Source organism: Struthio camelus, chromosome 1, assembly GCF_040807025.1.
Source record: "Struthio camelus isolate bStrCam1 chromosome 1, bStrCam1.hap1, whole genome shotgun sequence".
Taxonomy (NCBI): Eukaryota; Metazoa; Chordata; class Aves; order Struthioniformes; family Struthionidae; genus Struthio; species Struthio camelus.
Window position 1 is genome coordinate 223,121,752 of NC_090942.1, and position 16,752 is coordinate 223,138,503.

The 16,752-nt window shown below is 39.6% G+C and overlaps 1 protein-coding gene across 6 annotated transcripts in view; it reads right to left on the reverse strand.

The window, feature by feature from the left end:
* Positions 1-16,752, reverse strand: part of C2CD3 (C2 domain containing 3 centriole elongation regulator) — a 52,451-nt gene that overhangs the window by 30,265 nt on the left and 5,434 nt on the right. For all 6 annotated transcript variants that reach the window (XR_011138785.1, XM_068930809.1, XM_068930805.1 and 3 more), the window contains exons 8-20: positions 15,582-15,726; positions 15,006-15,175; positions 13,542-13,757; positions 12,956-13,068; positions 10,962-11,080; positions 9,841-9,963; positions 8,109-8,576; positions 7,071-7,222; positions 5,540-5,783; positions 4,799-4,982; positions 3,352-3,532; positions 1,598-1,770; positions 788-911 (exon numbers count right to left, since the gene is read on the reverse strand). Coding sequence is in view for 5 of the 6 variants with exons in the window: in XM_068930809.1 (XP_068786910.1) it covers positions 788-911; positions 1,598-1,770; positions 3,352-3,532; positions 4,799-4,982; positions 5,540-5,783; positions 7,071-7,222; positions 8,109-8,576; positions 9,841-9,963; positions 10,962-11,080; positions 12,956-13,068; positions 13,542-13,757; positions 15,006-15,175; positions 15,582-15,726 (2,412 nt within the window). In the remaining variant the exon portion in view is untranslated. The remainder of the gene's footprint in view (positions 1-787; positions 912-1,597; positions 1,771-3,351; positions 3,533-4,798; positions 4,983-5,539; positions 5,784-7,070; positions 7,223-8,108; positions 8,577-9,840; positions 9,964-10,961; positions 11,081-12,955; positions 13,069-13,541; positions 13,758-15,005; positions 15,176-15,581; positions 15,727-16,752) is intronic.

A 16,752-nucleotide genomic window follows, 5' to 3' on the forward strand; every position in this document is an offset into this window, starting at 1 on the left:
CACTTTCTTAACTTCTCAGAGCACCACATGGTAGTGACCTTCATTTTATGGAGTCTTCTTGAATTAAGATAAATCAGCAGCTCACCACCACTCAGAAAAGGTCAGTGATGACAAGAGCCATTCTACCCTCATGGAATTGACTACCCCTCCTCTAGCCCTTTCTTCTTTAATTCCTGAAAACTGTATACTGGAAGTAAGCTCACGCAATACTATGCGCTTAGAGTGGCCATCCAGTGAAAAGGGATGTTTCATTTTTCTAGTTAGTTTAGCCGTGTTTCCACAGCGAAACTCAAGAAAACTGATCCCAATTAACCTTTAAATAGCATCAATAAGACCAAGATGCAATGCCTAGCTAGGTGCTATGTTATATCACCCAATTTTTCTATCAGCCTTTGGTGTAGAAAAACATGGAAGGAGGTAATACTGATCAAAAGGCTGAGGAGTCAAAAGTATGGCTAGAACTATGCATGCTGTAAGAACACTGCATGCTGTCTTCCCTCACTCTCTAGATTTGCTAATGCACATCTAAACTCCTTCACTCCCTGCCCTGCAGTCTTGCTACTGTCAGAACAAATGCTACTACATGATGCTGCAGCTTAACGGACAAAAATAACCACTAATGATCTTTATAAAGAAGTTATTTTCTCTTTTGATCAGAATCCAGTTTGAATTTAGGTTCCTACAGATAGAAAACTGGCCAGTTACAATTTCTTCTAATGCCTCAGCCTGCTGCCTCCAGAAAACGCTATCTCAAGAGAGAAACCTTCCTTTTTCAATTACACTTTACCTGGTTGCTGCTTGCAAACCAGCAGCTCTGTGTACTTGTACAGAAAGGGAAATAGCTTGAGCACTTGTTATTCCTGCTGCTGTTTTCATGGAACATTGGTATCTCACACTCACATCAAGCAACCCTCGATTAAATAAAAGAAAAAAGGAATGAATTGGTCAGCGTTTCATACAGCTACGTCAAATATAATCAGTACTTTGTTATAACTCGCAATACAAAAATTACTCTATTAACGCAAAAGAAAATTCCATACGAAAAAACACAGATGTATAGCTGAGTATTAAAGAACGTTGAGACTGTTTCTGCAAGACGCCCTTACTTCAGTCAGAAATTATGGCCTGATGCAGGAGGCAGAGAAGGAAATTTTAAAGACTGTATCCTACAGGAAGTCAGATCAGATGGTCTTAATGGCTCCTTTTCATTGCCAAATTTATGACATAAGAGAACTAGGACGGTCTGTTTAACCCAGTCGAGCCCTCATGTGTGCACTCATCGCAAGTTTTTAAATACACTACTGCACTATTTCAAACACATCATTTTTATAGTACTGCAGTGACAAAATCACCAAAGAGACAGATTTTCTTTTGCTGCAAGCAGCTAATTATTACAAAGTAGCTGAAGTACACTGAATTCCTTCTCCTGTCCCACTTTTCTCTGGGTTTTTCTTTTGGCCGCTTTTTCCAAGAATCTGCCTTTAATTCTTGCGTTTTACTGCTAAGCCTCTGTGATGGAGGCTTTTATTCCCTTTGTCAGTGAAAACATAGACTTTTACTTTTACATATAAAGTGAAAAAGCCCAAGCCTTCCTTACCTGATGAACGCAGTTGGAATTCCTCTGAGGAATCAGTCCTTGGGACCAATGGAAGATTAAAGGTCTGTATCCCTATTTCTTCACGATGCTGCATAGTTACCATGGCACACACCCGTGACAAAGGCAAGGTCCCTTTGGCAACCATCTGGTCTCTGACATTTGGGTAATAATACCTGGTAAGACACAAAGAAGCAGTGTCAATCCGGGTGTTCTGATGACGACAAAATGATCATAATTTCTCTCAGGACCGAACACAAGTTGACCTGAATTCCGGTGTCTTCAAACACTTGTTTTTAGTCTCCTGATAGGGGAGGAACAAACTCAGGTAAGCAAATTTCCACAGAAGGAAAAAGAATAGGTGCTCCTGAGTAGCTAATACCACAAATTACTTTTGCACTAGTTATAACAAGTCAGGTAGCCGTATCTCAACCAACAAATGGCATCCCAAAGCAAAAGAAATCCGGCACCAAATATTCTTCACTCTTAATTTCCTTTAATAAATACAGATGTCACTTGCAGAACTATCTAGGTGTTCTATCTAACGAACAACAGGTAGATCAGGAGAAAGGCATCCACTGTGTTTTCAGTAGCAATGACTAAATGATACAGACTTGTGTTTCCCTTCTCATTTTCGAAAAAATCCTAAACTTTAATTGATGATTCAAATCTTGGATAGAGCACTGCCTGGTTAGTAGTCCTACCATCTTGCAATATAATGCCTCGTTTCATACCATGTCCCCATATGACTCTAGGAGTAATTCAAGGTGCTGATAGTATCACAGCAACAATCTACAATTTTGGATTTATCAGTCAGTATATAAGCACTATCCTAATTGCAAAGATTTGTTGGTAAGCTGCTCCCCATTTTAAATACGGCAAACAGGTGGAGGATGTTTACTGCATTCTTAAAAGGCTTACGGCTTACCAATTTGTTCCTTTGGCCCAAAAGAGCCTAAGCTTACCAGCTGCTATCAGTGAGTGGTTACTGCAAGATTACACTGAAATCCAATTTTTTTCAGGAAATTGAACTAAAATACAGTTTTTAAATGCCAGGTACTAACAATTGGTAACTCCAACTGATCTGGGCATTACCAACATTAATGTCAACACAACCAGCATACAATAAATCTCTTATGAACATGTGAATTTTAAATAGCTTGGTTTGTTTACTATAGTATGAACAGATTATAAATACACTTTTCTAAGACAGTTGCCTGTCTTTGTGGTCTCTACTTTCCATTAGCTTCAGTTGCCAAAGAAATTATGATTTGAGCTTAGCGTTAAATGAGATAACCTCATCTTATCTATAGCATAAAACATCATGCAAATAAGAACAAACATAAGCTAAGATTCTTTAATGATCCAGGAAGAATAATGGAAATACAAAACAAGACAATATGCAAACATTTTCAAGTATATTCTTCTGAAGCCAGTGACTTGTAGTAGGAAAAAAACAATAAAATCATGCTGTTAAATGCTACTTTTAGATCACTATGCTGATAAAGCGGAGGAAAGAAAATTGAGAGCACACATTTGCTCACAAAGCTGTAAGAAGAAAAGGGTAATCAGTACTTTTTGGGGAGAAAAAAGGCCCAAATGTCTTAAACACATTCCCATCATCAAATGTTGATGAGCTCACTAATTTTTCACTTATTATTAAATACCTATCCCGTAATCAGAGATTTTTCAAATACCAGATACACCTCTATCTGTACTGCTGTGACACATACAAAGAATAGGACCTTACTCTGTACCTGCACCAGACTTCAAACTGGATTCCTCCTCCAGCCATTCCCGGTGCCATAAACGCACTGACCAGGAGCCTCTGGACTGGAACATCGGCAGGAACCAACAAAGAATGACGACGCTCATCATGAAAGATGGGATCAGGGATGCACAAAGTAGTTGCTGTGCGAAAAGCCTTTAACTCGATACCTACAAATCAAGTGAGTTGGTTAGGCAGACAGTCCTGAATTCACATCCAAGGAGAGAAGCAGAAGACATTCACATTGGAATTTATAAACAGGGCATACCCTGAGGCTTCAGACTCCTGAACTGGTTTTGGGCAAGCTAACCTGGATGCAAGTGCTGGGGAGTCCTGCGTGGAGACAGGGGGGCAATGCCGGTCTGGAAGCAACATAGACACATTTGTGCAGTGTTGCACCTGTGCTAATAAGCTTGGTCAAGGTCAGAGGGAGACTGCTCTGTACATATGGCACTATGGGAACTCACTACTGTGGGCTGGTGAAAGCTCAGGGGGTCTTTTCTCTGCACAGACCGCACCGTGTGGAATAGAACCACGCTTCCACTGTCTGCGTTTGTGGGTTTCAACCTTCTCCTATTTGCAGTCGTTCAAGTATTTTCCGCAGAAGGCAGGATCCCTGTACAGTAAGTTAAAGCCTTCTGACAAAAGGCCTGCTCTTCTGAATTATGCTTCGCAGATCTTTTACAAGCAATTCACATGATCCCCTGAATTTGTGGTCTGCAGACTGAAAAAACTACAGTTAAATATGGCTGGAAGCTGACATAGTCCACAGCAGTTCCTATGGAATAATGTTACTGACAGTGTTATTTTTCAGAGGAAACATGCATTAGTGATTCAAAGTGCTCAGAGTTAACACTAAGTCCTTTCCTAGAACTGCAATTATTTAGATACTCCTTCATACTTCCCATGAGTTAAGACAGCCAGTCTTATTTTGGTGCAGCCATGAAAATGAGCATCTCCAAATGCTTGTGCATGTAAAGCCTTCATTGAATTTAACTGCACACACTCTTAGTGTTTCCTGTGAATCCGTTCTTACGTCTTTGCAGAATCAGTCTGTGAACCACATTAGGCTCTTTAATAAAAAGGTACCATGTGAATAGATTCGTGTTTCCTGTGAATCCGTTCTTACGTCTTTGCAGAATCAGTCTGTGAACCACATTAGGCTCTTTAATAAAAAGGTACCATGTGAATAGATTCGGAACCAGACATCTATTTTACTGGGACCTTTGCCATCTGCCTCAGTTGAAGCAGGCTTTTAATTTATTGATCTAACCCAAATACAGCTGTATGCTGATCTTCTGAGGAAAGCAAGCACTGGCTGCATTATGGAGGCTCAGAGAAACAGGTATCGTTTTACTTATGCAGACAGAACAATACTAAACAACGGTTAACTAAAGCAATGCTCTAAATAAGGTGGTATCATAAAACAAACTTACCATCCTCGTGCAATTCAGTTCCTTGCAACACACCACAGCTAGCCTCTTGCACTGGGAAATAGTACTGTATGTAGCAGTCAGCCTCTCCCCAGACCGTGGACTGTAAGGGAGTGAGTCCTTTCACACTTTCCACACGGATGTCAAACACATGCTCCATCAGTTCTTCCCCTTCTCTATCTAGCTGCTAACAAAAGAAAGGAAACCCAGATAGAAAGGAACACTTTCTACGAAATTGCATACAAAAGGACTGGGAACGTGAGATCCTAAGAAGCCTGAGACAGGGGGTTAAGAATCACTACCTGCCATTTTCTCCCTAAAGTTCACAGAAAATTAAAAGCCTGACAGCAAATCCGTACTCTGCAAAAGCCAGGAAGACAGCACATAAACATGAAAGCTCATACACATCTAATTCAAACTTGGTGGCAAAACCTTTGTGGTACAAAATAAGGCTGTAAGAATTACAATTTTCTAGATTTTTTTTTTTTTTACTGCATTTGTCATATACATAGAACAGTGAATATGCAGGGCAGTAAAAAGGGGAACAACGTCAAGACTGGTGAGAGATAATATAATACTATAATAATAATACTTTTAATAATAATACTTTTGCACAGAACACGATCATCTGTAACAAAACTGGCTACAGCAGAGATCGGAGACCACTAGTCTATTAATGAAGCCATAGCTGAAACCCTTCTCACGTGTCCCTAACAGCAAAAACAGGAGTTTACTGAACAATACCACTGTGGGCTTTGTAGGAGGAGGGTCCAGAGAGTGGGCAGGACGCTGTGTGATGGGAGGTACCACTCCTTCTTCATTCTTGAGCCTTTGCAGTTCCACTATTTGATCAGCTGATCCCATAGCCAGAATGACCCTCAGGCTTCCACTTTTACTGCCCGTAAAAACATCTATTACGGGCATGTAACTGTCCACAGCAACCACTGGATACTGAGCTTGAAGAAGCAGACGGGAAATCTTTGGATCTCTACAGTAGATTAAAACAAAACAAAACAAAACAAAACACCAAAAAAGCCCATGAATAGGTCACCTGAATATGAACAAGTTCATGCACAGCTCATTTCAGATAGAGCTTTCCAGGCAGCTAGAAACCAATCCATCTCCATTCCTCCAAAATGCAGGTCAACTACAGTAGTCTTCATAAAGCACAGATCTGCTTTCCGCTGAATGGGAATGGCTATTTTCAGCAGTGAGAAAGCAGAGCTCTCTAAAATCTAACACGGCCGTAGTGACAAACCAGCCTAGAGATCTGTGAGTGAGGCGATGAACTGGAACAAGACTCTCATTAATACACTGTAGCCACATTATATTTTTATGAACTAGTTATGCCTCTGGGGATGAACCAGGGCAGAAAGACAGGAGATGATGGAGTCTCCATCAAGTCTAAAAACGCAAGAACTTTTAATACGAAACTGAAGATATACACAAGTAAATTACGGTGGCTCACCAAAAACAATTCTACAAATGATACACTAGTAATTAACATAACACTGGCCAGTCAGTTTAAGCACCATCTGATTTCCACCTATGATTAGTCTGACCAAACCAAAAGCAACTAATCCCTTGAATTAGAAATAATCTCTTCTGTCTATTATTTCCATTAATTTTAATTGCTTTAAGCAGGTATTTATTTGATTGAACAAGAGGCCAGAACAGTGAACTAAAAAGAACCAATTGCTCTGGAAAGAGCCACGGGATTAGAATACAGTTAAAACACAAAGTATTTAAACACATTTTTGATGTCACAAGCATCATCCTGTGTTGTGCAAACTGACAGCACCCCTTAGCAATGGGATCTATGTAGGGCAGAGTCACGAACAAAACCACCCACTTCATCAGTCACAGCCTTGGAAAATCACCAATGGAAGTAAGTGGAGGGTGCTGCACGTGCCACATTCTACTCTAATCCGGTGTAGCCACTAACAGCTCCAAAAGCCACATTCACTTTTTCTGTGCAGTCCCTTGGATCGTTTACAATATTACTCTTCTGTAGGAGAGCAAGTTAAATTGGCTCAAAGCCTAATGCAGCACAGTGTCGTTATTTCTCACAGTCTACTTGTATTTCTATACCAGGACGGTGTTACCTACTCAGATACTGCTCAGTGTAGGGGAGTGCCAGAGGAAACTCGGCATGACAAAAATGCCTCATTCTATAAAGAAACCTCCCATGCACACTCCAGACACCACCCTTTTTTCTTTGAGCATTAGTTATCATATATCCCAAACCAAGAAAATACAGAGGAAAAACATTTACTTGAATGACACGTAGAACTGATGCAGAGGAAGCTTCACTAATCCTAGCAGTTTGTCGCAGCCAGGGTTTCCCGTCTTGTTCCATGCCTCAATAATCATGAAGTTGTTCTTCAGTCGTTCCAAATGTTTGCAAGTCAATGAAAAAGGCATCACCTGACAGAGTTTAATGCAGAATTAGTACACAGAACACACTAGAACACATTGAACTGTGTTATTTAGAAACGGAAATTAAAAATTAGATGTGTACTTGCCTAACATGTTTCAGAGAGCTGGTAGGCTTGGAAAAAAACAAGCCAGGAAAATAAATCCAATTTAGATAATGACTGATCTCATGTTAAAACTTATCTTAAAAACCAATTGCTTCTAAACTTAAAAAAAAATCCTATTTATTAAACAGATAAATCAGTTCAGACAACTGTTTTGGATGTCTTTTGCTATGTTTTTACATTCCGCTCTTTCAGTTGAAGACCAAGAAGCCTCACAACTCAAATCACTAAGTATGGTGAAAAACAAAACAAACACATTTGAGCATCCTGACATTTTGAAAGAACAATGGCCAGAAAAACAACTACAAATTCAGAATGTTATTAAAAGGAAAAAAAAAAAACAGCATGTGAAAGATGTTTGCAATACAGCAGAACTCTGAACTTCTGCTGTTTGCTGGGGAAAGCTCTGGCCATTGACAGAATGAAAACCCAAACGCCAGACAAATCTGTTAAGAAGAACATCAACCAATGGAACAAAACAAAACCAAACCTACAATTACATATTAGGATGCCATCAACACTATATTTTCTTTCTAAAGGAAGAAAGGAGGAGTCAACTTCTTTTTCAGTTTTACTATTTGGGTGATTCAAGGACCTGCTCATCTGCATTTCAGACTTTACAATGCAGCCAAAACAATACTGAAAATACTTTCAACATACCGGTCAGACCCAAACAGTTGCTACTCACATAAAAGTAACTTATCTTTCAAATATGTCTGTCAGTGTGAAATGATACATTTCAAGCAGTGTAACAAGGGAGAGGTGTGACTTGCCTGAGAAAAGTTAAAGACAGGTTGAGTTGTGCCCCATATGACAGCAGATCTTGTTGCCTCCTCTGTGCTGAGCAGCTTGCAGTTTAAATACACATTACAAGAACCATAGAAAGCAGAGTCTCCACTAACAAAACCTTTTCCATCAGGCACCATCAACAGCACATGCAGTAATAGCCCATCCTCTTCAGATGCAGTTATTTGTGTCATCAGATTACGGGACACAGAGCTTGATACGGCCTGTGGTGGCTGCACGATCTTTGTGCTGGCCGCTCCTGTCTTCTGCGAGTCTTCACGATTGCTAAGTTTCAAACCGCGAGGGCTTTCTGCATTTACGTTATTCCTGTTGGGTTCCTGGAATTCCAGCCGGGGACTTCTTATGGCATGAGCTGGGACTCGCTGCACGGTCATAGCTGACCTGGCAGTGGTGCAGGTGAAGTCTTTATTGTCAGCTGCAAGCTCTAACGATACCTGCATTACACAAGGCAAAGCGAGCTGATCAGAAGACAAGAGACTACAATAACAACCCTCCGGAAAATGCATTGCATACTTTGTTCAAGAACTGTTTTAGATCACTACTCAGAATGCTTAGTATTAGATACATGCTGGTCATAAGCTACAACCCTGACTCCAAAATAAACTATCTGCAGTTTTATCAAATAAAGCAATAACTCAAGTACACACACATACAATTACAGCTGAATAAAAGAGAAATGTAAAATCAATCACCAAGCAGACTGCAAAATGTATTGACCATCCCTTAGCTTAAGTGAAAAGTATTGTGACAAAGTATCACAATTGCCATTTTCTTCACCTTGCTAGAGCAATTGCTCTTTCAGGAAAATTAAGAAAAAGGAAGAGTGTTTCTCTCTGAATGACCTCTTTTTCACTGCTTTCACCTTTACGTTCCTGGCTGATGTTAGCTGTTCCTAAATATCCTTGCCCTTCTGTCAGCTCCTTTTGTTTTTTCTCCAACGGTCTGCAGATTCCACTGCATCTGCCTCCATTTGTTTCTGTGTTTTTTACACTCTGTCCCACATCTGAATTGCCTCGTCATTTTGTCAATATTTGTAACAGAAATATTAAGATTAGTATAAATGAAGTATGAATGAAAATGTGTGGTTGAAAGCACCAAAAAACCCCACCAAAACAAGGGTTAAAGGAACACTTGGAACTGGTAAACCTCTCAAGTGTGCTGTGCAGGACTGCTTTTCCTTCTCAGGGGTTGAACATGCTCGTAGAAAGTCTTGGTAGAAAAGGTAACTTCTGAAGAGACAAGGTGCTACCAATGACAGGGAGCATCAGACCTGTGTGTCAGGAGAGACCCTCAGCTCATGCCGTGTGTGGAGCTAACGAACCAGGAAGCTGCCACCTCCCGTCTCATATGCCAAAGCTCCTAGCCTTGAATACGTGCCATGCAAAATCTGCCTGCAGAGTGGCCTCTGTACACAAGCCACAGCTTACTGACCCTGGTTTTATCCTGCAGCCAAGGGAACGTCACACAGCAAAACCCTTGGACTTGAAGAAGGTTTGAAATATTTATCCAAAACCTTAAGGAAAAAAAAAAAAGAGGTTCATGTTTTCTTGTACTAGCTCTACAAGCCTTCCTATCTGAGACCTGGCAAATTACAACAAAGAGAGAAAAAAAAGAGAGGAGGAAAGAACAAAAGAATACCCAGCCAAAACTAGTAACAAAAAGTGGTTCAACTCAAACCCAATATGGCAAAACACATACCTGAAGTGGTCCCACTTGTGTCTGACCTCCTTCTTCTTCCACAGGTATCTCACAGCTGACAGCGAGCTGCTCAGACTGAATAACCTTGCATAACTGAAGGACTGCTGAGCCAACGGCCACCGGCTGAGGACAGAGAAAGAATTCATTCTGCTAGTTTTCTGATAGGTTTAGTTAACTAAAGGCATATTGTCAAATAGAAGCCTTCTGACAGCGCGAGGAAAGCCATGGTCAACCACTCACCCACTCCACTCATTTCATGAGTTATACCAACAGGGATTTGTATTAAAGTTTCCCTTAGTTCCAATCCCAAGCATCAGTAGGATGACAGTATGCGAAACTCCTCCAGGATCTATAGTAGTTCCAGACCAAGGCAAAAATGAACATCCCAAATCCTACTAACTGAGTAAGGCTTCCAAACTTAAAGATGCAAATTATTCGTCCATTAAAAGAAGAGCTTCTATTAGAACAGATGGGCAGATATCTTTGGTGTTGATCAAAACAAAACATAAGCTGAATTAACACTTCTCACTGACCTTATCACGAGCAGACGATTGTGCAAATATGGCTACTTGCTCCTATCTACCCCAAATAAATTTTTTTCTCAAATGCACAGTTTAAGCCAGTTGCTCACACCTCACATTATTCCTCTTACCCTAGTCAGAGTAACGATATCAACATCCACACTAACTCATTCTATGCTGCTTAACAAGCTGTGTTCTGATTGAAGATTAATGCTTGTAATTGATCCAATATCCTTAAACATCAAGAACTCAGTTTTAAAGATGAGGGAAGGACAATTTTTTTGGCCTGTCAGCCTTGACCACAGAAGACCATTTAGCTGGGTAGAAAGACTGAACATCAGTTAGTTCAGCTTATAGCATCTGCACATAATGTCATTCCCCTTTACAATATCTGGCAATGGATGATTACGAAGCAGCTCATTCAAATCATGTGAGTCAGTCTGTTTTGCATTTGATGGCTGAGACTGCAGCATTTGCAACGAAGCACTGCAGGTAACTTAGAAAAGCCACCACTTTATGCATAAGCATTTGGAGGAAATGCAAATGCAAAGTCTTTCTTTGCCTTTTAACACACAAAGTTCAAACAACTTCTAGTAGTACCTTTTTCTGTGTGCTTTTTCTCATGTAGATTTTAAAAGCAAGGTCAGAGCTCCACCAGTGCTCTATCATCGTTCCACCAAAACGAACAGGGAACACAAACCGCTGTTGGAATTTTACCACTGCAAGGAAGACAGAGACTTATGAGCTCTTATCTGGGTTCAGAGCTAACCTGTCTTTTGAGTTTGACCTGGAACTGAGAAATCTTCGGTCTCTGTGTGGAAAACATGCAGGGTGAGTACAGACACGTGATGTTCAGGACATACGAGAGGAAAACTATGGCACTTCTCAGGAGGGTGGACAAATACAGAGGGCATTTGCACATCTGCCAGAGTCAGGGATCAAGTAAGGGGTAGGAGCTGAAGGGGAACCGCTTGTTGCTGGAACGCTCAGTGAGAATTCTCTTGAGGTTTCAACCTATAAAATATATTGCAAATCTGTAGGCAGTTTACATTTTTTTGTAGAAGCACAAAATGTTCAACATTAATGGAATATGAATAAACTTTTCTGTGGAGATAATCACTGCTCTGCTATTCACGCAGTCATCTACTTTTGCATGATTAACATCAAGTTCAAAGTAAACTGTTCTTCATTTTCCGAGGCCAGAAAACAGCATGAGGGCAGCATGACAACATTAATATTATGGCAGCATCCAAAGGCTGCAGTTAATACGAAGTCTATGTTGTTCTAGCGTGCAGTAAGAGAGAGTCCTTTCTTTGGTGGGAGAACTCCATCTCATTTCGGTTGACGCATTTCAAGACATATCTGGAGACAGAAGCAGAGCTGCAAGAATAATCATAGGGCGAGGAGAAAAACATTATCTGCAAGGAAAGACTGAATGGATTGGTTTTTACTCTAGCAAAGAGAACCACAAGGAGAAGTACAGTAACAGTCTTAAAGCGTGCTATGCTTGTCCACAATGGATGAAATAAGTACTCTTACGATGACAAAAATTCAGATCAGACATAAGCAAAGTTTTCTAACAGGGCAGCACTTTTATAGCTTGCCTGGGGAGGCTATGGAATCTCTATTGTTGGGCATCTTTAAGAAGAGATGAGATAAATGGCTCAGGAAAGATACTGGTATAGTGGATTGACTAGATGGCTTCTTTAGATTATTTTCAGTCCTGTCCCTTATTCTAGGTTCCAAAGAGCTGGAATCTAACTAAACAAGACAAAGTGCAAGAGGCAGTATTGTCTTTGTGTTACAAAAAGCCAAGCTTCAGAAGAATTAGAAGTTTTGTCTGGACACAAATGGAGAATGCACAAGAGAACTGAGAATTACATCCACATATCTCAAGTACCACCCAGAAAGAAGCACAGCCAATGAATAACCATACAAGAGTCATTTGAAAGTTGCCTTGGAATTCCAGTTTCTGGGAAAAACGGACACAGAGGATCTTGCTCATGCAGCGTTCTCTGCTCATCAAGGACAGAAACGTAACCGAAAGTGTTCTCGGGGATAGGAACACTGGTGCCTCTAACTAAAGGGATGAAATGTCCACTGATTCAAGCGCAGAACTTGCCAGAATTTCCTGAATCTAGCATACTCTGTGCTCCTGAAGATGTTACGTGACCTGTTTCACCATCTGGAAAAAATTAGGTATTTTTTTGATATATAAATATCTCTGATATTTATAAAAGGAATTCACCATCTTGAGTCCTATTGCAAAGACAACGTTGTCTTTACTTTGAGACAAAAGAATGGATTTACTGACTCGCTATTATGCCCCTAGGAGAAGAGACGTGAAAATCCCAATGTGACTACTTCTTGGGAGCAAAAAAATCACTTGGCTACCTGCTCCCCCCGCGAGGAATATTCCACCACCTGCAAGCGCACCAAATCTCTCTTGGTAGAGCTGCCACTAATCATAATACAAATCACTGTATTTTTTCCACACAGCAAAGAAAATACATAAGTAAATGCTACTAAATAATTGCTAAGAGATGAAGGAGTCAACAATGCCAAATACAAGGGAGAAAAAATAATGCTCTTACCATCGCCTGTGATTTTACTTGAAGCTATTCGAATTACTTCTGTTGTTATGGAGACTTGTCCCTTTTCATCCTTAGAGGCTCCCACAGGAAAGTGGTACTCAACAAAGAAGGTGCTATGAATGAAAAAGTGAATAGATGATTATGAGCCATCAAAAGACTAATGCTCATAATGAAACTGAACATAGCAGACATGCTTCATATCCACAGTTTATAAAGTTACTTAATTTATGGTTTTTTACAATAATTGAATGACCATAGCTCATTACATCTTTCAGTTAGATTACTTAAACGACAGATTCTCCTACAAAAAAACGCCATTTGTTTTCAAAGTATGGACATGCACAAGGCATGTCTGTACTTTTCCAAAATCCCAGAAAAAAGCAAAGCCTGAAGTGAGTCTGCATCAGGATAAGTTATCCATACATCTAATTTTTAGAAGCCTAAAATATACACTTTACTGAGACAAGGAGAGAAATAGGAAAACCTCAGAACCCTGAAGACCTTAGGCAAGCTGGGCTACACAAGACTCAGAGAGGTCTAGCTCCAAGGAAGGGGTAGCAGGTTGCTGAGAAATGATCCCCCTTACCACTTTTTGACTGATGCAGGTCTCGGGGGCTTCCCAACTAAGCTTTTCTTTCCTGGTGTAATCTGGGTGCTCTCAGGAGGGATTCTCAAGCTCTCAATGATGACTCTGGCTAGGTGTATTCGCCCCAGCAGTGCCAGTCTATCTACACTCAAGGATGAGAGACAAGCTTCTTTTGTAGAAACTTCTGAAGGACCAAGTTGTCTAGTAGGAGAGCAGCTGAAAAGATAAAACTGAGAATCAGGCCTACATAAACATTCTTAACAGTACCAACTGAAGGAAAAATCGTAGCTGGGCAGGATGTTAAAAACCGCTCGTGGTTCATTAAAATGCACTTTTTTCTATGTATCCTTTTACAAAAGACGTGGTAGTCTCTGTAACAGAAATCATACAATATGTAATATCTAGTACCTGACCAAAGAAAAAGGACATGTTCAATGTCATTGGATTTAAAAAAAAATGCATATGCAGACTAAGTCTTCAAAAATAAAAGCTTCAATTAACGTCAGATACAAAAAAGGGATAAAATGCAGTTATAGCTGTAGCTAAGAGTCACTGCTGCAGAAGAGCAACAGGAATTTTGACGTAATTTAAAATCTTGCTTTTATTTTTAAGATTTAACTGGTAAACGTTTTTCTGTTGCTACCTCTGGAGAAATGAACTACACCTGAATATAGAAATAGCAGTATTTCAGAAAAGTTTCATAAATAACTTTTTGGATCTGAATCAGAAAAAAGAAGTGAAACCATAATACTTAGTGGTATTGTACTAGTAAAGCTCGGTAACTGGATTTTTGAGAGAAATAGTTACAAGTATATAAAACAGACAGTTTAAAAATTCACTACTGCTTATTGTAAATCTCCCTGGCTGCTTGCCAGCATCCAGAATCCTTTATACAGGGAATTGTATGAATGCAAACAAGAGAAAAAAAGAGTAATGTTACTGGTTTCACTTTGTAAATTAGGTAAAATATCTGAAGGCTTTTAAACAAGACGTGTGATCATATGGTCTCTTTACAGACTTTTAAAATATATTCAGCACTAAAAGAACCAAAATTTCAAACCTGATACCTGAGTTAGGTTTTGTAAAACAAGTTAGATCATCAATTAACAGAAGGGGTTTCATGCTTTTGACTTGTATTTAAGTTCTACAAGCATTCGCTCCCTTGTGGTCCCAGAAGATTTGGTGTTTTTTATTGGTTAAAAGTGTTATTATCAAGCTTATTATATTTTTGGGAAACTCAGGATTTTTAACTAGATGATGCCTCCTTAAAATAGTTTCTTCAACAGCATACAGCAATTCCTGGGTTCCATCATTCCCAGAGATGCTATCAAAGCCCCTCACCGAAATGTTTATTCGGTCGATTGCGTGATAATGATAGCAAGAATCACGCTGTGTTAGCATGCTCTAATAGTAACTTATAATGAGCAAGGTGCTGCAAAGCCAGTCACTAATGTAACTATTTACCTGAGTTTAATTTCTGTCTCCTTCACCTCCTGATCACAGGCACTAGATTCCTTCTGAGGACCCTGAAGGTTCGTACGATCAGCTTTCTTGAGAGTTTTTGCCTTGGTTGCTTTATGGGAAGAGTTAACATCGTCATCACTGAGGAAATCACTTAAACTGGAATCAGATTTCTGAAACAGAAATAATGCACAAAAAGTATGAGGATAACAATATCACTATCAAGAAAGATACATAATGGTCACGATAAATCAGGAAAAAGAAATAAACTTGCAGATGGTATAATTCAAAACGGCATCAAAATTTTTCAAAGGTATATTAAAAAAAAACCAATTCTTTATGGACAGCCGAATCCTAGCAATTTCCAAACATGATGCTTAACTTCATAGCCTTAACACTATTATGTTATTAGTATCTGTTTGTAAGCTATGTTCTCATAAGCCTCTATATGATACGTAATGCTTATTAAGCCTTATTACTACTGAGCTCTTTAGCCATTTTTTCCTGATGTGTGCTTTTCTGACTTTCCTTCGTTTTAGGGACTGCGTATTAAACATCTTCCTTTTGATTGCCACTTACAGGACCTGTGTAAAAGAGATTCTCTAGGAGACTCTGGTCGTAATGGGGATCGTTGAGTTCACTGTCATACACCTCACTCCCAACAGAGAGAGAATCCAGAAGGGAACCTGTCCTATCCCAGAAATGCCCAGGAGATAAATCAACACTGTGGACAGAACAGAAAAAAACATAACTTAGCGTCATGAGTTCTACAGACGATTTCATGTAAATTCTGACAACAGCGTCTATTCCACACTGACTTTGTACTAGGCTGCCTCTTCATACAGCCAAACTGTGCTCACACAGCACTACACCCAAGCTAATAAACCCTCTCTAGACCCCTGCTGGAAAAAAAAAGCGTGTAAACATATATACATAGAATCACAGAACATTTCAGATTGGAAGGGACTTCTGAAGATCATCTCGTCCAACTCCCCTGCTCAAAGCAGGATCAACTGGAGAAGGTTGCTCAGGACCATGTCAAGCTGGGTTTTGTGTATCTCCAAAGATGGTGATTCTACAAAATCTCTGGGTGACCAGTTCCAGTGCTTGATCACCCTCACTGTAAAGAAAATCTATCAGTAGCTATCTATGATATCTACTCACAAGCAACCTACTAAGTTTGGGAACTCTTTAAGCTATCAGTAATATTTAAGGATAGTTTACTTTAAAAAAAAATAAATATAGACTAAGTTCTGAGTACATACAAGTATCTTTAAAACAATGTTGGAGTGAGCTGGGTTTTTTTGTTTCAAAGGCTTTCTGTGTGCTGTGACTTCAAAACCATTCTGTGACCCGCAAACATTTCAATGTTATCCAGTAATAAAACACAGGAGAAAAGTAAGCACAGGGGACAAGACACGAATTAAAAACACCATATCTGACGCAGAAGCAGTATACTTCACATCCTTAATTTAGATGGAGACAATATAAACACCATTTATATTCTTGCTGCTCTTCACAAAAAGAGACAACAATAACATTTTCATATTTGGAGGAAGATTAAAAACCACTATCAGTTCTCTCTAATTTTAACTTAGAGACTGCAAATTCTTCATGGAAATATCTTATTTGTTTTATGTACTTTTTAACATTCGAAGACATAGTACATAAGGCTGTTAAATAACTTGAAAAGTCTTATCAGAGATGGTGATGAGTCCTTCCAACATCATTTTCACATCAGGTGACTTTG